Consider the following 27,940-nt stretch of genomic DNA (forward strand, 5'->3'; position numbering starts at 1 on the left):
AAAACTCAGTTTAGTTCTTCTAATGAAAAATACCTAATAAAATTATTGCAATATTCTATTAATTTTATTACCCTACTTGTGAAAGAAAGAAAGTGCATTTCTTCGAGGCAATGACGTCATAAATCGTCTGAAACAGACGTATAAGGCCAATAATGATGATGAGTAGGATTGAGGATATAGGTACGTATAACAGAATCAGAATTAACGTAATTATCTTGGATAAACTTGTTGAAGGTAAATTTAACATTTTTGTTACTAAGTAGATAGACAGAATCTTTATTTTTCTTTTTTTTCTTTATCTTTTTTTAAGTAAGTACGTCATATCGCAAGGTGTTATAGCTGAGAAGAAATGTCAAGAAACTGCAACAGATATATATATTATAATAGAATAACTAGAGAGACATTTAATACCACGCATTTTTATCGTTTAGGTCATTAATCTGATAAGTAGGTACTAAACTTCACATGAGCTTCAAACTTATTTTCTGACTTTAAAATATTAAGTATCTGGATCTGGACAAAAATAACTTCATGCATAGTTTGGTTAGGACAATAATAAAAGAGTGATCAGATCACCCGGTTGTCCGAAGGTGAAATGATCCGTGTTTTGGGTAGGCCCCGGTTACTACTTACTGATGTAAATAAGTACATATTTTTACATGAGCCATGTTAGGGGCGTTCGGCGCTCCCACATTCAGCGCTTATCGCTACCGACCCACTAGGGTCGATTAATTCTTTCAAATATTTTTCCTGTCAGACGACGCCCTGAGCCGAGGTTCGCGCCCAACTGAGCACCCTCAGGCCTGTTGTCTTAAACGTTGTACCGGGTGAGAGCCTTCAGCGCTCCCCATTTGTCCGGCCAAGTAGTTAATGCCATCTGCGGCAAATCTACAATAAGTCACGTCAAAAAAAAAAAGGCGTTCGGCGGCTCCCTGACACCAGGATTGCTGAGGTTGGACATGATGTGTATGGTAGACCCTAGTGCGAAAGAGACATTCTACAAAAATATTTTTGTATTTTTATTCAACAAAATAAAAAATAACTTTTAAAGATGCTCTTTATTGTTTTTTCTTGCAATTTATTGTGTTATTATAACTTCTAATATATAATACTTATACTTACATCATCCCGTGCGTCTGAAATCTTATTCGGTAAGTACCTAATCGTCGTCTGAGTTTGCTTCAGCCTGAAGCTCTTCTACAGGATATGTTTTTTTTAATGACACATTTTTTCCTACTTCTCCAGGTTTATCATTAGCGTCAACATTAAATTGTAACAACGATAAATAAAATAAAATAAAAAATAAAAATAAATTCCCGCCTCCATTTCCAACTCCGCGATACGAACGATAGTCTAACTTGTCCGTGTTGAGAATCAAGGTGTAAAATGATGCTATCATTCTAATATTTTTTTATGTTTAAATAATGAGAAATGATTCTTTTCTCGAAATTCGAGTTTGGCGACCTGTCCCAACTCCATTTTTTGATATAATTTCCGTCCCCAAAGTGTCATTTGAAGGTATTTTAGTATGCAAATAATTTTAAATAAGTAGATATAAACATAAGACACATAATCTAAAAGTAGTTAAGTACAATGGCCCCGATTCCTGGAGACACCGTCTAATTTTATTTTAAGTTATATCTGTCATTTTCATATCCGTCGAAAAGGAAAGGGACGGATGATTCACAGCTCTTAATTTTAGGAAGAATGAGTAAATGAACGTGTCGGGTTATTGACTGATGTAAAATTTTTAGACGGTTGGTTTAGATTTGTGCTTAAAATTGACGTGTGTTCCATAAATTTTATGCTTGTCGATTACCCGTCCCTTTCCTTTTCGGCGGATAAGAAAATGACAGATATAACTTAAAATAAAATTAGATGGTATTTACAGGAATTAGCACCAATGATAGAAAAATACATTTGAATGCATATGACACTCGATCAAAATTTGTCCCAAAAAACATTACATTTTGGTGGTATTTTTTCAAATATCTATATTTAAGTAATGTGAAATTTGTGGATTTGCGACCAAACCCAATCTAATACTCGTATTTCGCACTCCTCTCTCCAGCGCCAGTGCTTGTGCATAAAATTATTTTGATAGGTACGTATAGCGCTGCGTCTTCCCGCCAAAAACTAAGTTTTAACTTTGGGGCAACGCGGGACAAGATTTGTTCAATTTTTGGTGGACTGATTAGTCGTTGAATTTAAAGCCTAAATAAATACAACATGCGATAACTAGTGACTTGGAGTCGGTATTTATCACTGATGTTTATAACTATAACCAAATGTAATTATAACCAAAAACTTCAATTTTTTATTAATTCTTTCTTGCCTGGTTTCAATTTCGATGGCTCAATTTTCGTGACTTTAGTAGCAGTTTACGCCACCAAAATTGATATCTTATAATGTTTTAACTCATTTTACCCATGTAATTGTAGGAGTCTTCAGGGTTTCTTACCCGAAAGATTAACAACGCCTCCTTTAATCATCAGATGTCTTATACATTTTATAAATAGAATTGTCGCTTCTTTAATAAGCTTACCAGACTGAATACGTGACGTGGCCAGCAAAAGACGTGATAGGGAAATCCTTACTACCATAGTTATTCACAGTCACCAGACCACTAGTGCATAGTACAGTCATCGGTCGTTGGTTGTTGGTTGTTGATCGTCAGTTGCCAGTTACCGTTTATCAGGCATTGGTCATAAGACTACAGTTAACAGTCTACTGTTCACAGTTTACAGTCATCAGTCCACACACGCACTGTAGACTGACGACTGGATTGGTGTTTGTCGATTGAAAATTGTGGGCTGATGACTGATTACCCGGGCCGCCTAGTGTAATTAAGGCCACGACTTAATAACTTACATCTCACGATTATAGACAGGCCGTTGCTTTAAAATGCAATTATTTAAAGTAAAAAGTCATTTATTTACTTTCCTTTAAATTTTGGTGGCCGGATTCCAATTTTGGTGGTCGATTTTCAATCTTGGTGGTTTAACTTCATTTGAAACTGTAATACTTCGAAAAATAATCAAGATATGCTTAGGACTATTGCAGTTCCTCGTAGCTAGAACTATCCTTTTTCATATCGGAACCCAATTTTTCACGAAAACATAATATGAAGATCGCCACCAAAATTGAAGAAAATCAGCACTTGTTGATATTCACCCTTCTTCGTCTTGTTCTCGGTATTCGTTTCCGTAACCGTCTGCGTCTCCGTTACCGTCTGCGTCTCCGTTACCGTCTGCGTCTCCGTTACCGTCTGCGTCTTCGTTACCGTCTGCGTCTCCGTTACCGTCTGCGTCTCCGTTACCGTCTGCGTCTCCGTTACCGTCTGCGTCTCCGTTACCGTCTGCGTCTCCGTTACCTTCTGCATCTCCGTTACCATCTGCATCTCCGTTACCATCTGCATCTCCGTTACCATCTGCATCTCCGTTACCGTCTGGAGCTTCTTTACCGCCTTTATCTGGAGTATGCTTATTTTGTATAACAGAGTTGCATGTTTGGAGGAGGTCGTCTGCTTTACGTCTATTGCATTCATGTTCGAACGCCGAATTCAGTTTCTTAATATCCAACTGAGAGAGTTGACTACTCGGCTGTATATGCATACCTGGTAACTGAAATGGGGAAATCAAATCAAATCAAATATACTTTATTGCACACAAACAAACATTTATAAAACATTTAGAATCTGTGAGTGGAGTGAGAATGGGTTAATTGCTTCTGAAACGCCTCTTGTGTGATCAGGTTCATGTCTGATGTCATGTCCGCATCATCTGCGGAGGATCTTCAGTACATAGTAACTCTAATGGTAGGAGAGTTACAAAAGAAGGGAGAGTAAGTTATTAAAACGAAAGTTTTGCTGATGGAAAGAGAAAAGAATGTATCTAAATGAAGAATTACCATTGGGGATAAATAGGTTGAAAAAGTGAATGTATTTGTATACTTGGGTACTATGCTCACAGGAGATGGTAAATGTGATGAAGACATAGAAAGGAGAGTAAACTTGGGCAATCCAGTGAGTCCTCATACCATTGGCACTATCGTGGGATTACCATTCCGGGTGAACGCTCTATCATGAAAGTGCATGACACTCATCGGGTCGTATTCGACCATGATATTCTTGTCGTCAGGAGCAACCACGAAGAGATGGCGAAAGTCTGGAAACAAAACAACTAGGTATCAAGGGCGGATCCAGGGAGGGGGAGACCCCTCGTGATTTTCACTCGACTTTTCCTGGTCTCCATCCTTTGCCCAGCGTGAGACATCAATTAGGCTACAGAAAAAAATATATATGAGCCTGAAATATGAGCTCTTACCATCCTTGGAATCGATTATATGGACGCGCTAGCGGCTTATTAAGTTATTTCTAAAAATAAAATAATTTTGATCTTACTATGCTGTATATTATGCCACTGGATGCTGATGTACCGGTCTCTTAGCGGGTGAGTGACCTCGTCCGTCATACCGATACCGTGTAGCAGGGTGTGCAGGATATTGGTCCGGGACAAGCAATCCAACCCCAACACGATACTCTGCACCACAAAATATTATTTTACATGATTTACTATGAAGAAAGATGATTATTTGTACACCTGAATGCAGGACGAACACCTCACAACACTGTTATGTAAATTACACTTCTGGACACATATATTGGCCCACCTTGCATTTTCAGTTTCGTTTGTTGTAACTAAAAATTTACATTAGATCGGGTAAAAAGTTTTTATGCAGTTTTATTGAACCTGGTACATTCATAATTACATTCAATAGTCTTTTTTTTGAATTTCGAACACAGAATTTAGAGAAACAAAAGACAATTTGGAGCCTGGAGCCTGTTCGTTGACATCAAACAATCGAATACTTACTAAGAAAACTTAATTTTATTGGTTTACTTGGATTGTGTTGTGTTGTTGATGGACTGGCCAGCCAGAATACCAGACATGAAACCCATTGAGCACGTGTGAAACGAGCTAAAAAGACGTGTTAGGGCTCGTCAGCCAGTTGCCCACACGATGCAGGAATTCAAAACTGCCATAGAAGAGGAATAGAAGATGATTCCTCAAAATTTCATAGAGCGGTTGATAAACTCTATGCCTAATCCTATGAGAGCTGTCGTAGATGCCCACGGAGGCAACACGCGTTATAAAATTGAACCTTTATTATTTGATAAAACATGTTTTTTATTCAACAATCAATTGCCTTCATCAAGGCGCATACCCGACTTGTCAGGCGTAGCTCCATGTGGTGTGGTATTCTGAATTCAAATTTAAAACAATACGATCGAAAAAGATGGTAAATGAATCAGGTTAAAAACTGCATCAATAGTTTTTGTTTAAACTAGCAATCATATTATTTAGATAGGGGCCATCGAACCCTAAACTCTAAGGTGGGCCAATAAATGTGTCCAGAAGTGTATATACCACCTTTTTGTATTTTTTATGTTTTCTCGCAAATAAATTAATTTGATTTGATTCCTTGCTTCGGAAGGCACGTTAAGCCATTGGTCCCGGGCTACTAGCCCAAATGCCTCTACCAATCCGCAGTGGAGCAGAGATTGAGGGGAGGCCTGTGCCCAGCAGTGAGACGTGTATAGGGTGTTTTTGATGTGTGATTTTTTTTGTAGATTTGCGGCAAATGGCATTAACTATTTAGCTGGGAAAATGGGGAGCGCAGAGAGCTCTCACCCGAATGAGGGAAATCAGCAACCACGCCGGCGAGGTCGTTACCGGGGTCCTGAAGTGGTTGTTGTGACAAAAACCTAGAAATCGTGCGTGATTCGCCGCCTCTATGGCTAGAGTAATCGGGTTGTCAGGATCGTACATTAAGTCCTTCAGGCGCCGATACTATTCAGTACCTATCGTCCCTAAGCGGGATCTAGATATTCAGATAAAGTGTGATACTTACATAACCAAATAATGAATGGGGGGTTATAACGGCCAAATTGAAGTAATTCATCTAAAAAGCAAATTGCAATTTGACATTTGCGCATAAAATAAATGTGGGTAATGTCAAGTAGCAATAAGTACCTACTGCTTTTTTATATGAATGAGTGACTGTCCAGGCGACGTTGCCCAAAAAAATATAAATCTTGATGGTGCTGTACAAAGTTGCCTTCGTTTAACCTTCTATTTTAAAATATTGACCCATTTTGTAACTCAAAAAATGCTTTTAAAAATAAGATCCGGGATAAATTAATAAGTAACTAGATAGTTTATGTACAGACACACGCACACACGCACACACACACACACGAACACACACACACACACATCCTCTCTCACACACCCCATACACTTGTACACAAACATACTCCACACAGACCCCAAGTAGCAAACAAGAATTGTGATTAAGTCATATATGTCTAAACTTTAGCTAAAGTGAGATTTATCCAAATCAAATAGGACTTATTAGGACTTCATAAATTCTTTTCCTTCTTTAATACTATATAGTTTTCAACAAATCCTACTTTAGATAATTTAGAATACACAAAACCAAGTTAAGTATTCTCAAAACTATTTAGTCTTATCTCAGCCTACTGTTAAGTCTAAAAGTATATTTTTACTTTACTCAGATTATTTGAAGGCTCACTTAATACTAAATTGATTTACTGAAGTATCAGTTTAGTCTTGTAAAGTAAAAAATGAATTGCCTAGATATACTTAAGGCAATTTTAATACTAAGCTTTGAGAATAGATTAGTTGAGATTATTTGTTGCTCTTATACAAGACTGTTTTATTCGTTTTTGACTACAATAAGTAAAACATAAGAAAAGTCTATTCACTGGACGATAAAATCGAAACAGAAGCAAGCAGAAAGATGGACGAAGTTCAAAAAATAAAAAGATCTGGTGGTTTTCGAAGGCAGAAAATTAAATACAGAAAATTAACCTGTGATAATGCACATCCTACTGTTTTTGTTAGCGATGCGATATCTTCTTCATTGCTATCAATTTTTTCTATCGATTAGTATAACACAATCATTTAATTTTGTCAAAAAAATCGTAAGTTCCTGTTTTTCAATTCCGATACAGCGTGTGGCAGCCCGGGTACCTACGTCTCGCACAAATCTTCTCAAAAATGATTAAACTAGTCTAACCTAGTCTAAGCGCACGGCAACACTACACCATGAAAAATCGAGTTTTATATTAAAAACCTGCTAAGTTCAAATTTAAAAGTAGGTACCTATTAGTCTAATAATAAATAAATACTTTTCTTTCTTCTTTCATTCTTTCTTTTAATAATTTTAAAAATGTACCTATTTTTAACAAAGTTTCATTGACAATCAAAAACATATCTATTTTAAGTTTTGTATAGTTAAATTTTTATTTATAATTACAAACTTAGTCTAATTACACATAGATACAAAATGATAATTAAATGATTTTTAAATTAATCCAACATCAATGAGTTAACGTCTATGTGTGTGTGTTAGTTTTGTATATGGTAAAATGCATTTAAAGTGGGCATTAGATTCGCTTCCAATATTTTTTTAGCTTGATAAAGTCATCGGGAACTTGGTCGCCATTTTTAACAATAATGTTTTTGGTGGAATTAGAAACTACCGTGCACACGCACGTCGTTAATCAAATTGCAGGGTTCTTCGTGTATACAATATTCAACGGATTAATAGTTTGGTTAGGACATTACAGGCTGATCACCTGATTGTCCGAAAGTAAGACGATCCGTGCTTCGGAAGGCACGTTAAGCCGTTGGTCCCGGTTACTACTTACTGTGTAAGTACGTAGTCGTTATAAATGAGTCATGTCAGGGGCCTTTGGCGGCTCAATAGTAACCCTGACACCAGGGTTGATGAGGTCAGTAATTCGCCTCAAAACCCACACGATAGAAGAAGAAGAACGGATTAATTAATTTTTACAAAAATCACATTGTATCCGTTGGCAATTAGAAGCGCGGTGATCGTACCAACTTTGCGTCAGCGAACCATGTACCTATGAGAATGTATGCGCGGTGACTCGTTAGCAAATTGAGTTTGTTTGTAACTAACAAACTTTGCTAACGATAATATTGAACTTGGCTCTCATTTCACATTTATGTTTTTGATTGGATATCATTACTTTTTGTAGGTAAGTACATATCCTCGTAACGCGTGGGTCCTTTTAAAAGGACAAATTCAAAACTAAAAGTCGACTTTATAAAAATAAAACATTTGAATACCTATTAAACTTGTTTAAGACTCACGTTAAGTTTTAAAAAAAATGCCAGTAAAATGGATGAGAGTTGTGTTGTATCATGGGCGAAAAGCTGACAACCTATCACCGCTAAACACATGTTCCAACTTGCTTACCTACCCTCATAGTACTTGTCGAATGTGGCATCAAGTGGTTCCATGATCACTTAGTGCTCTGCCTACCCCGATAGGGCATATAGGCGTGATATGTTATGTTAAGTTAATCTACATACCTACCACAAAAAGACCGGCTGTCATGAGTTTTGATTACTTACTGATTCTTACATCTATAGTTAGGTACAGGCACTAATTAAGTATTTATGTTAAGCGTTCATAATAGAATCTAATTATTTAAAAGTTGGTAGTTTTTTTTTCCTTTGTATTCATCTAATTACCTATCTGCATACCAAATTTTAACTTTCTAGGTCATCTGCAACTGGGTTAGAGTTTTGATCTATAGGTCAGTCAGTCAATGATAAAAATGAGGATTTTTGGATATTAATATCTAAATAACCGTTTGAGATAAGCTTATGAAATTTAGAACACATATGTATCTTGCAAGTCTCAATATATGGGCCAAATTTAATACGTTTATGTGAAATAGTTTTTGATTTATGAGGGGGTCAAAAGTGGCTCCAGATGGTTCGTGTAATATTACACACGGTGCGGCTCGCCAGTTCTATTTCTTGAACTTGGCTTGACACGCTACCGCGTGTCTAGATACTTTTCTTTCTTCTTTCATTATTTCTTTTAATAATTTTAAAAATGTACCTATTTTTAACTAAGCTTTATTCACAATCATAAATATATTTTAAGTTTTGTGTATGGTTAAATGCATTTAAAGTGAGCATTAGATTCGATTCCAATATGTTTTTAGCTTGATAAAAGTCATCGGGAATTTGGCCGCCTTTATTAACAATAATGTTTTTGGTGGGATTAGAAACTACCGCGCACACACACGACGTTAATCAAATTGCAAGGGTTCTTCGTATATACAATATTCAACGGACACTCGTAAATTTTTACAATAATCACATTGTTTCCGTTGGCAATTAGAAGCGCGGTGATCGTACCTACTTTGCGTCAGCGAACCATGTAGGTAACCTATGAGAATGTATGCGCGGAGACTCATTAGCAAATTGAGTTTATGTTTGTTAGTTCCATTTCTGATAAATATTAAACAATTAAGTAAATCACATTCCTATCCAAGTAAGAACTTAGCATAACAATATTGTTTATCTTCCACGAGTCGAAAAACTTACCTCTTAAACAAACATACTTTCCATACGTTTTAAAAGCTTGTTCGATTTTAATTGTTACTTGTTACATAGCTAATTCTGGCACAAAATAAACAAACATGATTTTACGACATTACTTCACTAAATCAAAATAGAGGATAACTTTAGATATAAGAGTTTTAAGTAGGAATTCACTAAATACTTTTTGTCTTAAGTGGGTATACTCCTAGACAATTGAAGTAAAATTTATCTTAACTAGTACTTGATGAAGTGCAACTTGACTTTACTTTTCTAAACTGATTCTTACGAAATCAATTGTTTCTAAAGTCTTACTTCATTTAGAAAAATATTACTTAACGCCATTTTGCACTTACAGGAAGAAAACAAGTAATTTTTTCTGACAATATTATCGTCAAAAACTGAAGTAAATTAATATAATATTTCTGTTGTAGTAACAATTACTGCGTTCAGCTGTCACATATTAATAGAAAATGAATTTCTCTGTACCATATGTCACCATTTTTTTTATTTGCTGAATAATCAATACAAATTTTATTATTATTTTTCTGGTATATTCAAGGCCCTTCTGTTTTTTAACACTTTCTATCGATTTTACACGAGAAACAATCATGCGTTTATAATTTCCTGTATGTGAAACGGCGGAATAACCTTTTGTTAAAATAACAACTAGTATTTTAGTCGCCATTTTCTTACAGACTTCATTTCTTGTGTTAATGTAAATGTTCGCCATTATATTCTAAAATAAAGACGCGTGAAGTAAAAATCGTTTTAAGTATGACCTGAAGTTTTACTTCGTTAAGTTACAATTGACTCAGTGCAATTCAATCCTATAGTCTTAACTAAGTATTGTAGATATCTTCAAGTATACATTCTTGGTATTAAGTGATACTACAAGAATTCTAAGTTTAGAATACGCAAGAACATTGTCTAAAGTAGGGTTTAAGTCTGACTTAGCGTTGTCTTAAGTCTGTCTTGTATAAGAGTTAAAGTATGTGCCCACTTTTACTAAACTGTGTCTTCAAGATATCTTGAGGGATATCTTGGAGACATATAAGACTTATACAAGACAAGGGCTTGATTTAGTCTACTTGCCTTCAAGATATCTACAATTCTCTTTTAAGACAATCGGTTGCTACTTGGGACACCATATCATGTTATATTATTTCCTTCTTCTTGCACTTGTATACCCTTTTTACTAACTAACTAACTAACTTACTTATGATATACTTAATTACTGTAATTGTTAATGATACCTACCAATTTGTAGTACGTGGTAACTTGTAAAGGCTGTTCTATTTTTAAGTAATTCTGTTATTTAGGTATACTATCGCTGTAAGTTACCCAAATAAAATAAAATAATTTTATGGATAATAGACATAATGCATGTTTTATCTTTGTTTTTGTGCATAAATGATGACCCTTGTTATTACACCCAGGCACAACAGATCTTCCACCCATTATTGTTTCGATCAAAATAAAAACAGCAATATTACCTGATCCAAATATCAAGGAACAATCATTTTTATATACGCCTCTGCCATTACATCAAAAGGAGAAACTGACTGACTGACATATCAACGCACAACCTAAACGGCTAAACGTAGGCACTTGAAATTTGTAAGGGACGTAGCTTAGGTACCGTAGAGGTGCACTAAGAAAGGAATTTCCGGAATTCCCAGGGGAACGGGAATTAGCGGGAAAATCCTTTTGTGTGAAAAATCTAAACCGCTTGAGGTAGACGCTTGAAATTTGGCATGCAGGTATCTTAGTTAACTTAAAGCTTAGAAAAAAACATTTGTATGAAAAAAATCGAAACCGCGTAAGATAGATGCTTTCAATCTAGCATGCGTGCATACCTTAGTAAATATAAAGTTAGTTATGGCTGTATTTTGAAAAATGGGAGTTAGCGGGGGAAAAAATGTATGAAAAAATCTAAACTGCATAAGTTAGATGCTTGAAATTTGATATGCACTCCCACACACACAAAGATCTCTCTTTAATAACACGCCACGCGGACGAAGTCGCGGGCAAAAGGTAGTTATATTCATAAAGAGTTATGAACCCAAGCAATGAGAAAATAGCTAGTTTCCAACTAGTCAAATCAGTTACTTTTTATTAAACGTCAAAACACGAAATTACTATGGAATTTGTATGAAAAAGCACACTGTGACGTCATAGAAAAACGCGATAAAATGACGGACTTATTATTATGTTTTTCTTGATTAAAATTCTCAAATAAGTTAAATATAAAAAAGATAATTAAAGCACATAATAACGGGTACTTACCGCGTGTAAATGGGGATATGAGACTCCTATCCCCATTTATCTTATCTATCTTATCTATACTCCTATCCCCTGGGGATGGGAGTCTCATATCCCCATTTAAACGCGGTAAGAACCCGTTATTATGTGCTTTAATTATGATAATAACCGCGTAAACTTAAAACAATGTATAAAACAGATAATGTTTTTCCTTAGTTTTAGATCTGTCTTTATTTAATAGATAATCAGAATCTCATAATTTATCTTGAACCTAGTACACGACCCAATTATCACGTTAAATCTGTACAGCGCAATCGATATTTTTGGGGAATATAGCCCGGATAGTCGCTTTGATGTGGCCTTTTAGCCCCCCAGTTCCGTACCATTCCAACCGGGTGAGAGCCTTCAGCGCTCCCCATTTGTCCGGCCAAGTAGTTAATGCCATCTGCGGCAAATCTACAATAAGTCACGTCAAAAAAAAAAAACGTACCATTCCAAGGTTTTCCGTCAACATAGGCTCGTGTGAACACTCCCGCGTTCGTCCAGGGTTGGTGATGTTCAACCATATTGTTGGCATGAGACTGGTCACTGATACCGGCCTGAACCGCACACAGGTAACGCTCTCAATGTACCTCATAGTGTCACGTACACTGCCACTCACAGAATTAACTGGGAAATCCAAACATAAATAATAAATGGTCATATCTTATGGTGGCCATACACCATCCTTCCTATCGTCCAATCGGCATGACGCGATCGATTGGATCAAATCGAATTGACCGTATGTGGGCCGTCAAATAGATTGGACATGCCAATCCACGCCCACATACGGTCAATTCGATTTGATCCAATCGATCGCGTCATGCCGATTGGACGATAGGAAGGATGGTGTATGGCCACCATTAACTGAAGTATGTCAGAATCGAAGCAAATGGAATGGGGTGTCTGCTTACCTCGGTGGGAAATAGGCGTGAGTTTACGTATGTATGTATCTTAATTGCAATATTCACTAACAGAGTTGCCGCGACCTTTATATAGACGGCGATACGGCTCACCACTTATCACGTATGAAATGATATGAGACAAGCTTACCTGATGGAAACGCATCGCTATCTATATGGTAGGAGACTATTCCAAGGGGCCACAAACTACTCATTTTTCTCGGAAAATTCTTGAATAGTTTGTTTTGATACCTCGACAGTATGGGGCCCACTTCACCAGCATAGTATATCGGACGCCCATCTTCCGGATCCCTTGGCTCTACAGACTCTCTAGAATATCTAGGGTCATCCGACGGCACTAACTCATACGACTCATTAAACGGCGCTATCGCCTCTTTCGAGTCTATTGACGGCGCTATCAGGTTTTTCGAGTCTTTCGAGGGCGATATCAGGTTTTTCGAGTCTTTCGAGGGTGATATCAGGTTTTTCGAGTCTTTCAATGGTGCTATCGCCTCTTTCGAGTCTATTGACGGCGCTATCAGGTTTTTCGAGTCTTTCAATGGTGCTATCGCCTCTTTCGAGTCTATTAACGGCGCTATCAGGTTTTTCGAGTCTTTCGGCGGCGCTATCAGGTTTTTCGAGTCTTTCGACGGCGCTATCAGGTTTTTCGAGCCTTTCAACGGCGCTATAGCTTCCTCATCTGTATGAAAACCAATGTTCGGATAAATATTATAGCAGCGGAATCAATATTATACATGTCACCGCAAAAATATTCTAGAGCCTTTTGTTTTTTTTTTTTTTCAAATATCCCGTTGTAAATATAGGTATGGTACCAACTTACGTACCTATCTAAGTTCGAACTGGATTTTTCATCCAAATCGGCTGTTTTGTCCCAGCTGTTTAGGTGTGAAAAGGTAATAAACGCAGACAGTACTTACGCATTTATTATTACTACTATACCGTATTTAACGTAGTTTGATTAGAATGAAAAAATGACAAATGATGATGATGATGGATGAAGTGTGTCAGGAATGTCAGGATCGAAGCAAATGGTATTCTATAGTCTCTGCTTACCCCGGTGGGAAATAGGCGTGAGTTTATGTATTTATGTATGTAGGACGGATATATAGTACATTGCCTAGTGGGAAAAAGACGAGAGACATGTCTCTTTCGCACTAAAATATACAACTTACTTAGCACGAAAGAGACGAGAGATAGATGTGTCATTGCAATTACGTTGAATATGGTATTATAATATTAGACCTCAGAGGCAATTAATTATTTAGACAGGTATAATTAACTTTTATAAGATCAGACCTTTTCACGTTTCACTCACCAGCTGATTGAGGATCATCCACCATTCTAATTGCTGAAAGAATACATAATTATTTTAATACTTATTAAAATATTATTTTATTTATCTATTAAGTACTTATTATATTATTATTTTATATTATTATCTACTTAGATAAAAAAAAACTTTTAACTCGATTAAAAACGACAAACATTAAATTGACAACATCAATGAGGAACTTTAAGACTAAAGTAAGACCGAGGGGGAGGTATGATATATCTAGCTCAGCAGCTGATGGGGAGGGGAGGGTTGCCGTTTCGTACGTATCATTATTCCTTATACTATGATACGAGAAGGGGTGAAAGAAATGACAAGTATTAATAGCAACGTTTTACCTAAAAATAAAACGTTTATTAAATACTTACCTTATTTGAAGCATAATAATATGAGATAGGCATTTTCTGTGTTCCGCTTTATCTTCCTTCCTTGTCTACCCTAGAGTCGCCTTCTCTGTCACTCATGCGTCATCACCAGGCAGCGAGTTGTGGTTATGAAAACCCCAACTAGATTCTGATCATTGAGTCGAAAAACCAACAGGCAGGGTTTAAAGTTATGCTTCAAATAAGGTAAGTATTTAATAAACGTTTTATTTTTAGGTAAAACGTTGCTATTAAATTCTAGACCGTTATTTGAAGCATAATAATATGAGACGTGTTTGTTATCGCCTGGTGGTGAAGGACGCCAATGTGACGCATAGAATTATTCGAAAAGATAAAATAAGGTGACTATGTAGATATTTAGTTACCAGTAATTGTAAAGGATTTATTAGAATAAAATAAAAACCATTCTGTACAGAAATATAAAGTGTTTTATTTAGGTAATACTGCACACATTATGAAATAATTATTTATTAGAGAAGGCATCTAGTTAAAATAGCGTAGATAATGAAATGAATATCGATCATACATCAGACTTATTAACGCATCATTACCATGATTAATAGTAAAGAACAAGTTAATCAACGGGAACAAAGGAATCTCTTAAATGATTATTACGGGGCGATATTACTTCTCGTCTGTAGAATTTCTGAAAAGTATTACCAGATTTCCAATTACCCCGAGAGAGTATTTCATCTACCGAGACATTATCTGACCGACTCTTCGACGCTACTGCAGAGCGAACACTGCCAGGGGGTGCAGAAATGTTTGCCTCAGATAATAATGTTTTGATCCATCCGGCAATTATAGTTTGGGATGCTGCCTTTGGCTGTCCCCTCAAATTGACAAATAAATTCGAACAGTTAGCTTCGTGCCGTCTATTATGAAGAAGTTGGACACAGCGTTTCACCCAGTAAACCGCATCAAGTTGCTTATTGGTAGAATTAGCTAGTATCTTCCAGCCTGACTGCCTGAAACCACCATTATCAGTTTTTGAGCCAAATAGAGGCCACATAATTATATGATCATCGAATTCCATGTAATGGTGCTTGTCCACTGCCAAAAGGGTAAGATCATGAACACGTCTACCTGAACACAATAAAAGCAAAATAGCTGCATGACGGGATGTTGAAAAAATGTTGTTTTCGTCAAATGAATATATAGATAAAAAAGAAGTTAAAATGTCTGTATCCCATATTATTGTTTTATGTTGCACAGGCTTTTTTAAGGAAATAGATTTCAGTACATGTTTAACTAGGACGTGAGAGCTTAATCCTCCAGAGATCTCAGTATCACATAGGGTAGCAACAACAGATTTATGTAATAAAATAGTGTTATAAGAAAGATGGTCTTTTAAAAATAGATCTGCCAGGAATTTTGCTAAAATTGAACCGGTAGGCTTAAAAGGATCAAGTCTGTGTAATTCGCACCAAGACAACCATCTGTTCCAGGCAACTTTGTACGTTCTTCGTGTGGATGAACGCCATGATGACTGTAATAAATTTAATTGAGCCTCGTTCCAATCAGTGATGTTCCGTGACCACCCCCACATTTCCAAACCTCTAAAGCCATTTGTTGTACTTTTGGAGGTGGAAGGCCCGTCGTTGTGTCTATCAAATGTTTGTCCAGATGCCGAATTGTAAGCGGTGTTGTCACTGCCTTCGATTTGAGGTCCGCTCTCCAAAACACACGTTCCCAATGTGGAACTATTAATAGAAATATGCCTTGAGCGTGATTGAGGTGAGCGAGAACTTTTGGTATTAAATAAGGTGGTGGAAATATCCACGCTAGATGGTAGTTCCAAGGACGAGAAAAGGCATCGTGATAAATTGCTTGTCGATCGTTCAAGTTGAGGGTTACATAATTCGTTACAACATGAGCATTGGCCGAGGCAAATAGATCTATTACAGGCACGCCGAATTTTGCGAAAATCTTCTCCGTGCAACTGGGTAAAAGATGCCACTCTGGAGGAGAGCGGTAACGTGACAGACCATCTGCGTGTACGTTGAATTTTCCCGGGATATGATGAGCAGCGATTTGGATTTGGTATCTGTCTAGTAGATGAAAAATCTGTGCAGTTATGTCCACGAGAGCCCTGGACCTGGTCCCGCCTTCGTTCCGAATATAAGCGATTGCTGTCCGGTTGTCGCTCTGCCAAAGAAGTGTGGAGCGAAGCAGAATTTGTTGCTGTTTTTGTAATATTTTTAACAGAGCAAGAAGCTCTTTCTGATTGCAGTGTAATAGACTTTCTTGTTCGGTCCACAATCCCGTTAGCGAAAGATTGTCTAGCTGTGCTCCCCATGCCAGATCTGATGCGTCTGTTGTTAGAAAATGCGAAGGCGGAGGCCAATGGATTGGAGATGAGAGCTGGTGATTGTGAAGCCACCACTGCAGGTCTTCTATAGCCTGTCTTGGAAGTAGACAGCGTTTGGCCATTTGAGACTTCTCTAGATCGATAAGGAGGAATAACAATGCTCGATGATGAAGCCTGCCTTTTGGAACTACGAAACTGGCAAAGTTCAATAGGCCCACTATACTTTGTAGGGTTTTTATGTCTACAAGACCGCTTGCTAGAACTGGTAAGATTTTGGAACGCACTGCGGCTTGTTTTTCGTTGGGAAGGACTTTTTCGTTGTTCATTGTTTTCCAGCGAATGCCCAGGAAAATTAGGTCCTGCTGAGGTATTAATACCGACTTTTCCAGATTTAATTGCCACCCTAGATACTGAAGCCTCTGTAGCAGGATTTGAATATGCGATTCTAACACCTGTCGACTCTGATGGACCAGGAGAAAGTCGTCCAAATAAACAATAATACGAATCCCTTGCTCTCTCAGGGTATGAGCCACCCAATTTGTTAACGACGCGAATACTTTTGGTGCTGTACATAGGCCGAACGGCAGACACGTCATTTCCATTAATTGGTGTTGGTATATCAATCTCAGGAAACGCCTGTGTGACCGAGCAATTGGTAGGTGAAAATATGCCTGAGACAGATCTATCTTGCACAACCAGTCGTTGGGTTGTAGAAAGTCCGGGATACGTTGAACGTTTATTAGAGAGAAACGTTGTGTTATCACGTAGTCGTTCAGAGCCGATAGATTGAAGATGGGGCGGTAAGAACCGTCGCCCTTGGGAACAATAAACATGGTCGAAATAAAACTTGGGGACGGCCTCACTACTTCTAACACGCCTTGTTCTAGCATTTGATGAATTAAAGCCGTCATTTCTTGCGATACTTTTGTGCTGAATCTGTTTTGTTCCAGCTTTGGTAACACAAGAGGAGGTCTTTTTGCAAATGGTATGCGATACCCATTTATTATCTTCAAGAGATAATTTGGAGCACCTAGGTGTTGCCAATGATTGCGAAATAGAAGTAGTCGGCCTGCCCTGAATATTTGATTGTCAATACTTACTTTTTTTGATGTTATTATAGTCTGACTGAGATCCGGCGTGTTTGCGATTATTTCTATCTTGACCTCGTCCTCTATTATTTGATCTCCCCCCTCTAGGACCAAAGGAGCCTCTTGCATTACTGGCAAACGTTGAGCGCGACTCATTGCCGTGAAATCTCTGTCCCTGCAAGGGACGGGTATGAGAACAGCCCTGCGAGGGCTGATAGCTATAGGAAATGTGCGATTGAGCACTACAACCACGTGAGATAGCACCCTGCGAGGGTACGTTTCGAACAGCCTGCCCCTGCGAGGGGAGGCGAGCAGGTCTGTTGCTACTTGTAATCGCTTGCGAAGCGGAGACAGTAGGACCTTGTCTATTCAGAGGGAAAAATATTTTTCGGACACCTCCTGACTTTTCGAGAACTGACAACAGCTTATCGGATTCAAATACGTGATCACAGGAAGGAGGAATTTTACGCAAGGCAGCTTTGTGAATCGGGTCCCGAACATGGTTTATTATACCGTCACGACGCATTTGTATTACTTCAGCCCTATGTCCGCAAATTAGTTGGAGCAGATCTGACGACACTTTGAACAGATCGCCTTTTAGGAACAACTCGTTAATTTTTTCATTTATACCCTCAAAAGTTAAATCAGAATGTTGAGCCCACTGTAAAAGATATTTCAAAGCAGATTGCAAAGTTTCGCGCTGTTTGAGTACACAATAAGTTAATGCTGCGTATGATTTATCCGAATAACATAAATGTTTCAAAGAATCATAAGCCTTCAACTCATCATTAACGTCTAAATCTACAAAACCGGGACTATAATTATATAATTTCTGGACTTCAGCGTAACGAACTTCGGACCATTCGTTACTATTGAAATGTTGGATATTATTCAAAATTTCTAACAAGTTTTGGGGCGTTTTCGGAACGGTGGGCTCTTTAAGTTTAGTTTCGATATCAAAAATAATATTTGGTTGAAAAGAATCGTCACACGTAGGTTCGCGTAATATTGTTGCAGGTTCCTCAACGTATAAATCACCACTAACATTGTCATCTATACTACAAACATCATTTTGGGATAATTGAACAGAGCTGCCGTCACGAAAAGTAAATCTTTTACGAAGTTCACTTAACTCCTGTGATAATTTGTCGAGTCGATAATCACGGCGACGACCACGCTTGCCCCCCCTTTTTTTATTGTGGCGGCGCTTCAATTTGCGTTTGCTATGCGAAGCAGAGCTAGATGACGACGAGGATGAACTCGAGCTCGTCGAACTTGACGATGATGATGAAGTACTACTTGCTCTCACACGCTTTCTAGGTTTGGAATGCTTCTGAGCTACTTCACCGTTATTTTTGATATTAGTTACAGAAGGAGCCGCTGTATCCTCCATTTCACTGTTCATTATTAGATACTATTATTTCTCACTACAGAATCTAGGGTAGAAAAAATAAAAAATAGAAAACGAAGAAAACAGTTTTAAAATAAAATTCAAACTGTAATTAATTGGAAAAAACTTACGTGAACCAGAAGAAGCTAGGAACTGGTATAAAATTGTAAGTATTATAACGGAGCTCCTGAGCACGACCGTGCGGTGCGGAAACCAGGACGCCAATGATCAGAATCTAGTTGGGGTTTTCATAACCACAACTCGCTGCCTGGTGATGACGCATGAGTGACAGAGAAGGCGACTCTAGGGTAGACAAGGAAGGAAGATAAAGCGGAACACAGAAAATGCCTATCTCATATTATTATGCTTCAAATAACGGTCTAGAATTTAATGTGTAATAGAGGTAAGAAAAAGTGTGGATGGTGGAAGAATCGAAAAAGAATAGGTACATGGCAGAATGATGATTTTTTTTAAGAAAAAATAAAGTACTTATATTTACTAAAATATTCAATGCCTACCTTTATAAGGTTTCCCTTCCAAACCATTATTTATACAATATATTAGTAAACATAGTAATATTCTGACGGTACTTGGCGTCCTTTTCATTGTACCTATTTAAAAAAAAAAAACAAAATACTACTTATAGCGTTACGAACGTCAAGCCTGAGCAGGCTATATATTTTTTTTATTGCCACGTGTAAATCTTATTTCGCAAATGTTATCAAAATGTTATAAGCGAAGTAACCTATAACTCTAGTTACTTACCTATACACATAGTTTTATCAAATTATTTTTATTACCAATGTTATAATCTTATTTATGTACCATGATGTATGTACCTACAATATTACGAATAGGTATATATTATTTTATAGAGAACTTCATTACACTAATTGACAGGTAAAAAAGGAACAAAAGCTAAAGGACTTTCTACGAAGAACATAAAAAACAAAAACTATAAAAATAAAATAAATATGAACCACCTTTTAAAGATTAGTTTTACCCGCGAAACCAAGTTGTTTCAAATTATTGGTTTCCGTTTCCGCCTCCGTTTCCGCCATTTCTTTATAAAAATTGTAATTGAAAATTATGTATTTGTCTAAAAACACACAACGTCGATATGAAGATTGTTTTGTGAACTTACCCGTTACTCCCGCTATGTTGGTACTATTTACCTGCTTGTCACCTGCTAGGGCAACACTTTCATAAATTTTGAAAGTGTGGTAGCACTGCAATTCTGTCATCTTTTCATAGCGTTTTGTGATTCCCGCTTATACGGTTGATAACTTTTCTCGAAATCGTAAAAAGTTTAAAATCACAAGTTAAATAGCCGTAAAATAGTATATTTTCGTGCCAAATTTGTGTTGTGCCGTAATATGAGTGAGGAAAGTGTGTGTAATACCCCGCCTACTGCGGAAGACGAGGTTTAAGAACCTCCACAAATTTCTCACGAAGAAAATGTTAGTTCTTCCAGTAACGACTGTGGGAACACTGAATCGGATTCAGAGGGTCAACCCTCACGTCGTCCAAACAAGAGATCCAAGCGTAAGTCACATACTGAGGGTTACGATCCACGCATTGATACCCTCATCACTCAAGTAAGTCAACTTACAAATTATGTACAAAACTTCTTGCCGACGTCATTACCCGGCTCATCTGTACTTAATTCAGTTAGCTCCTCCGCTTCTAACAAATTTTTAACCAAACCCAATGCTGTACAACTTAATTTGGGGGAAATCCAGACTATTACAGACACCACAAAGGTCATTAAAAATGCATCTCAAAAGCGTGTGGACGAGTTAATGCGATTACAACACTTTAATAGTGATGGCTGAAAAGTGGTGAAGTACTCTACAGTCTTCAAACCCTTTTAGCCAAGCCGGGCTTTGTGGAGCAAAAACTTAATACTGAACTTTGCCATCTAAATAAAGGCAAAGATTATCTTGCAACAACTGAAAGGATTATGGCAAGGCTTACTAATGGCTTACTAGAACAGAAAGAAATAATCTGTGACAATTTACAAGAAATTGTTAATTGGGCTAACAACTCATCGGCTGAGTTGAACCCAACTAATTTGTATGAAAAGATAGTAATTTCTATTCTATTCTATTTTCTTTGTTTGTGGCTGCATCGTTCAGAAACGATGATTCTGCCAACATCAAGGTTCAAGAGAAAATACTTAACATTAAAATATAATTTTGATCAGTTAAATCCTGTATTTGGTCCGGCTTCTGCTCATTACAAAAATATGGAACAGATGTTACAGGTAGTTTGTGGAAAGAGGGCCGAATGCCTAGAAATTAGAGGGGAAAGGATTATCTCTGAAGTAGATAATAAAAACCTTCAGAACACATTGAGGAGATTACCTCCAAGTGCCGAACATCTATAATACAATACAAATACACTTTATTGCACCAAAATAAAAAGAAATAATTACAAAAAGACTTTTAACTGAGTAAATGGCAATTGGCGGCCTTATCGCTTAGAGCGATTTCTTCCAGACACTGGTCATACAGTCACTGAGAGGCACAAATTCCTGGTTAAACGTTCCATCTTACCTGAAAGAAAATAAACCATTGGCAAAGAAGAGACCATCTGAAACTTTTGTGTCAGTCAACCTCATGATTCACACTAGGACATGAGTCAATAGGGCTCTGCCTAATACTTCAACACATACTTACACATACCAATAGCCAAACCGTAGTGTACAATAGAGAGCCCCTTATCTATCCCCTAGCTACACTTCTGCCTAGCATCTGCACCTCGCACATTTTCAGCATTGACGAAATGGATCGCGGAGATCCTACGTTCGAGAGGAATTCGAGTTCTAGTCTACCTAGACAATTTCCTCCTGGTCAATCAAGACTGCACCAGGTTGATCACTCAAACTGCGGAAGTTGTGAGTCTCTTGGAATACTTGGGATGGCAGACAAATTATCTAAAATCTATACTGAAATTGATTTCAGTATACACACAGTTGACACAGGAGTATTTAGGGATCACTTGGAATACAGAGTTGAACACAATGTTTCTATCAAAAGAAAAAATAAGACAGAACAGTCCATAGCAAACAGATAAAACAAGACATTGCAAAAAAAAAAAAAAAAAAAAAAAAAAAAGAAGTTAAAACAGTACTAGGTCTGTCAAACTTCGCCAATTTTGTTATTCCAAAGATCCGCCTCCATTGTTGTTACTTTCAAATTTTTCTGAAATATTTTAAATTCAATCAAAAATTTACTGGTTTTATCCCCACAAGTACGGAACGACATGACGTGGTGGAGCAAGTCAAGTCCCCATACACCCACTCACTGACTACCGATTCAGTGGACTCGGGTTGGGAAGCTCAGTTGGACAAGACCCTCTTATCAGAATCTTGGTCGAAAGAACAGAGGAGGAAGCACTCGATCTGGATAGAGCTGTCCGCAGTATATGCATTACATACATAAACAGCCTATATACGTCCCTCTGCTGGGCACAGGCCTCCCCTCAATCAACCGGAGGGGGTATGGAGCATACTCCTCCACGCTGCTCCAATGCGGGTTGGTGGAGGTGTTTTTACGGATAATATCCGGGACCAACGGCTTAACGTGCCCTCCGAAGCACGGAATCATCTTACCTTTTCGGACAATCAGGTGATTCAAGCCTGAAAAGTCTTTTCCAAACAAAGGACAGTCTCACAAAGTGATTTCGACAATGTCCCCATCGGGAATCGAACCCGGCCCTCCAGATCGTGAGCCTAACGCTCTAACCACTACACCACGGAGGCTGTTGTGTTGGAGATATGTATTGATTCGGGATCAAATCCATCGTCTGCAGAATGCCCATATTCTAGTCCAGTTCGACAACTGAACATTGGTCTCCTACATTCGGAAGGAAGGGGGAACGCGCTCTCTCAATTTATTCAATCTGACATGCAAGTTGTTGAAGCTGACAGACAGGCTGAACATAACCCTGTCAGCACACTACCTCCCGGGGAGGTACAACTGCACTGCCGATCGCCTCTCACGGGCACGGCAGATATCGGAATGACACCTGTTGCCCACTACAACAAACCGATTATTTCATCGTTGGGGCACACCAGACGTCGATCTGTTCGCGTCTGCCGAAACAGCCGTGGTCAACATGTACGTCTCATTAGACTGCAAAGATTGCTCAGCACTCTTCTCAAACGCTTTCATTCAAGTGTGGGAACTTCAACTGGGCTGGACTTTCCCTCCACCCAATTTCATTCCTCAACCTCATCCCTCTGGCCCATATGAACAGCGCCATGGGTCTGTATATTGTAATTCCTCCACTTCGGGAAAAAATATATTCGCTGGAAGACTTGAGGTCTTGGGCCTTATGGGTCATGGGTTCCCCCTATTATGATAGAGAGGCTCGCGGAGTGCCTAGTGGACACTGCCACAAACCGTTCACCCTTACAAATTGATCAATTGAACCTACAGGCTTGGTTACTTTAAGCTGGGGGCAACAAACTAGTAACTGGTCAGAATCGGAAAAGCAATTATTATATTATAACAGTTGGTGGCAATCCACAATGAGTACCTATTTTTCTGAAATTAAGCGGTGGTTCAAGTGGTGTGACGAAAATCGTGTTAGTAGCACAAGTCCAGAAATTTATCACATACATGCAGATTTTTAGCCTACTTACACTTGGTGGAAAAACTTGCATACAGTTCGATTTTAGTCCATAAATCTGCAATATTTACATTTTGTAAAATTAGATGTGAACGTAAGTCTGATGACCAATTATTACTATGACAGATTTCAGCATCATTCAGAGCAATTTCAGCTTCCAACAACTCAAATCAAAAAAAAAAAAAAAAAAACTGCCTCTTTGGGATGTCCAGATTGTTCATTATTTGATTGGTTAGTTGTCCCATATCCAAAAAATACTTTATTTGAAATCTCTTTGGTTCAAAGACAGACACTACTATCCATAGGCAGTCAGGATGGCAGATCCTAAAACACCCTAGCTAGCAAGCAAGTGTGCCCAGTTACTTGGATAAGACGTCTTACTGAAGTTTCTCAAAACAAAGGGAATGAGGTTGATAAACTGAAGCACCTATTTATCACTATAATAGAACAACCATAACCAGCGTCTAGGACTGTTATTGGCAGTTGGATACAATCTGTATTAAAAGATGCAGGGATCACAGCATCTCTCACAGGATCATTCAGATCAGCTGTGGCCTCAGCAAGCTGGGTTGAAAATCATCCCATATTATAATTTTTCACATACTATCACGAAGCAACTTGAAGAGTCAAGATACTTAAAAAAATATATATATATATATATATTTTAAAAGAGTAATACATCTCATTTACTGTTTAATAATGTTGTGCCTGAATAATAATTTTATAAGTTTGAATATTATTATGTGTTGATTGTTTCATAAAAGTTTCTAAGAAACAATAAATATTATAATTTTTCACATAGCGTTTTGTGTTTGTCACCAGCAGATATCAAACAGGTCTTCATATCGACGTTGTGTGTTTTTAGACAAATACATAATATAATATTTTGAATTACAACAAAATAATTATTATGTATTGAAAGAAAAACACACAACGTCGCAGGAATATCTTCCTGGTGAAGGACTATGAAAAGATGACAGAATTGCAGTGCTACCACACTTTCAAAATTTATGAAAGTGTTGCCCTAGCAGGTGACAAGCAGGTAAATAGTACCAACATAGCGGGAGTAACGGGTAAGTTCACAAAACAATCTTCATATCGACGTTGTGTGTTTTTCTTTCAATACATAATAATTATTTTGTTGTAATTCAAAATATTATATTATTTCATAATAAAACCACCAATCCCGAAAGCCCACACGGACCGAATACCGAATGAAATGTATGAATGACATGCGTACTGAAAAAAAAACGTTTCTATTTACTTTTAATAAAAAATGGGTAAATAAGCTTAGCTAAACAAGGAAATAGTTACATGTATACATTTATAAATAAAATATATAATTTCAAATAAGCTTCACTTAAATAATTTCCTTTCATTCTAAACTTTCATTTGAAATATTTTTAATTTAAATTACCTTCTAAAAACATTTTCGTGTAAAGGAACGTCAACAAAAAATAAACGAAGGCAATAGAAAACAGGCTTTTTGGCGGGAGGCGGGAACGGGACAGTTGCTTTCTTCATTGAATAATCTAAATAATTAATACGAAGTGGTGTTTTGTGGTTAATGATCGCATTAAGTTAGTCGGAAGACATTCGCGAGTGTTATTATATTGGAGTATTCAATAAACAAAGTGTATCTGCCTATTTTCGCTTCGTATCAGGAAGCCGCTTCATAACTCAAAAGTTTATGCGGACTTTTGAGTTAATTCGTTTGGGGTTCGGAGTAGGAGTCTACTCCGAGGGTGGGGGCTTAGGTTTCATCATCATCACCTTTCATCATTTCATTAATCATCAAGAAAAAAAATACGTCAGACATGGCTGTATGGGCATAGTTCCCTTTGCCTTACCCTTCGGGGAAAACCAAACCAAAAAAAAAAAAAAAAGCAATAGAAAACAGACCCACTACCGGCCGATTGTCTGTCAATAAACGCTGAATTTGATTGCCGTCGATCGTGTGATAAACTTAAAAATAAGAATATTCTAGTCTCGCGAGTACTGCCGCCAGTAAGAAACATACATATCCTAAAAATGCTGAGAATTTCACTATTTGTTTGTGTCATTTTCTCCACTTTATCTGTGTATAAGGCTAGCAAGTCTGGATTAGTGGAATTAGATGAGCACTCTTTCGAAAAACTTATTAACAAATTCGACGCTGCTCTTGTTAAGTTCGACGTTGCTTACCCGTACGGTGACAAACACGATGCGTTTTTAGCGCTCGCGCTGGAAGCTAAAGAGGTGGACGAGTTGTTGGTGGCGGATGTAAATGTGAAAGATTATGGTGAGAAGGACAACGAAGCGTTGGCGGCGAAGTACGGTGCTTCAAAGGAGACTTTCCCTGTCGTGAAGCTGTTCCTGAAGGGTAAAAGCGAACCAGTGGCGTTCGATGGCGAGAAGGGATTCACGACGGAAGAACTGCGGAAATTTGTAAGTGACAACACTGGTCTGTACCTGAGCCTACCAGGCTGCGTGCGACAGCTCGACCTGCTGGCAGCCAAGTTCGTGAAGACCGCAACAGCAGGCAGGGACAATGTGTTCAAAGAACTTCAGGAAGCATGCAAGCAGCTGCCTGAGAAGGTACCAATTTTATTTACATATCATAATATAACAAATACTTTATTGCACAAACAGGAAAAAACAAAAAATAGAAATAGAATGAGTAAAATAAGTGGCTTTATTGCTAAGATATATACATATTAGTAATACTTACAGCATAATGTTATATACACCAATTATACATAATATATTTATCCCTCTGCCAGTAATATTTCAACATATTTTTAAGTCATACACTTGCAAACAGATGCATTGGGTAAATCCATAAGACCACAAGAAGCCACTTGCAGCCACACTTTGGTACTGACTTCCTTAAAACCACACCACCAGAATCATTGTAACTTTTCTGTTTTAGTTTTGATTTCTTTAATAGTAAATAATATCATTTTTCAGCATACTGTATCATGTGAGGTGTACAAGATTATTATGAAGAAGATTCTAGAAAAGGGAGATGAATTTATCAAGGTTGAAACTGAACGGGTCAAAAAGTTGCAGAGTGGGAAGATATCTGAGGAGAAGAAGAAGGAACTGGGTACTAGACTGAACATCCTGCAGAGTTTCCAATATGCTCTCACTGAGCGGAGCAAAGGGAAGAATGAGCTGTGATTCACTAAAGATTATATGTGTAAGTGACACTATCAGGGCAGAGACGCTAAGGAAACATCAAACAATTAAATAGAACCTATATAATTTTTTAATGTTTACTTATTATAATATGCATACTTAAGTACTTCTTGACTTACCGCCTCCACCAACCCCCACTAGAGGAGAATACCTCATCCAGTTGTTTAAGGAGAAGCCTGTGCCCAGCAGTAGCATGTACAGTCATGAGCAATATCATGTACCAACTTTAGAACCCTGTCGCACTATCATAGATATTTGACATTTAATGAGGCTTACGGTTTAATTTGTCAGAAAAGTTAATGTGACATGGTTGCAAAGTTTATACATATTAGTACTTGTGACTGTACACAGGATATTTGTGTATGTATGTAAGTAAAAATGTCATCTACATACACCATAATAAAAAAGATGGAAAGAAATATAAAACTTCACTTTAAATAAATAGAAAATAGAAATAGAAAAATATTTATTTCAAAAAAAGAGATTTACAAAAGTAATCTGTTACAAAAAACTGGTTTTATGAGGTAGTTTCAGAAAATCTACATATAGACAGATAACACAGCGGACCCTGCACTAAGCATAAGCCTGTATCGCAGGGGCCCGAAAAATTTAACATTGTTTGGTTTAATAGGTATATTATTCTTTGTTTCACTATTTCGTAATTGTTTATGATAAAATGTAACATCTAAGCAGCTGGAAGCATTTTATATTTTTTATTTGATAGGAGAAAATGTGCTAACTAAAGTCACCAAAGACTTTTTGACTCATGACTTGTATAATTATTATTCTATGAAAGTATAGGGGCTTTGTTTAATTACTACTGTTTCTACAAGATAACATAAATGTCATATTTCTCATTGATACCTTGAACCTAATATTTCTACATCATCATCTCCTAAGAAAACAACCCAGCACCAAAATTGTTTAATAACTTTCATACT

General features: G+C 37.5%; 2 protein-coding genes across 7 annotated transcripts; one reads left to right on the forward strand and one right to left on the reverse strand.

Annotated features, from left to right (window-relative positions):
• Positions 1-2,916: 2,916 nt before the first annotated feature.
• LOC126376240 (zinc metalloproteinase nas-8-like) lies at positions 2,917-26,769 on the reverse strand. Of its 6 annotated transcripts, none has more exons than XM_050023517.1 (10): positions 20,165-20,266; positions 19,947-20,020; positions 19,700-19,792; positions 13,995-14,027; positions 13,201-13,358; positions 12,810-13,140; positions 12,208-12,386; positions 4,403-4,541; positions 4,039-4,166; positions 2,917-3,623 (listed from the first exon to the last, which is right to left on the reverse strand). In XM_050023517.1, exons 2-10 carry the CDS (start codon positions 19,954-19,956, stop codon positions 3,171-3,173), a joined length of 1,524 nt encoding a protein of 507 aa, XP_049879474.1. In that variant the 5' UTR covers positions 19,957-20,020; positions 20,165-20,266; the 3' UTR covers positions 2,917-3,170. The 6 variants fall into 6 exon arrangements, with proteins under 6 accessions (XP_049879474.1, XP_049879473.1, XP_049879471.1 ...); XM_050023516.1 differs by having other exon boundaries at positions 2,917-3,373; positions 3,410-3,623; positions 12,810-13,358; XM_050023514.1 differs by having other exon boundaries at positions 12,810-13,358.
• Positions 25,773-27,921, forward strand: LOC126376301 (protein windbeutel). Its single transcript, XM_050023626.1, has 2 exons — positions 25,773-26,396; positions 26,769-27,921. The coding sequence occupies exons 1-2, from the start codon at positions 25,851-25,853 to the stop codon at positions 26,979-26,981; spliced, it is 759 nt and encodes a 252-aa protein (XP_049879583.1). The 5' UTR covers positions 25,773-25,850; the 3' UTR covers positions 26,982-27,921.
• The last annotated feature ends 19 nt before the right edge of the window (positions 27,922-27,940 follow it).

This window comes from Pectinophora gossypiella, chromosome 20 (genome assembly GCF_024362695.1).
Source record: "Pectinophora gossypiella chromosome 20, ilPecGoss1.1, whole genome shotgun sequence".
Lineage (NCBI taxonomy): Eukaryota > Metazoa > Arthropoda > Insecta > Lepidoptera > Gelechiidae > Pectinophora > Pectinophora gossypiella.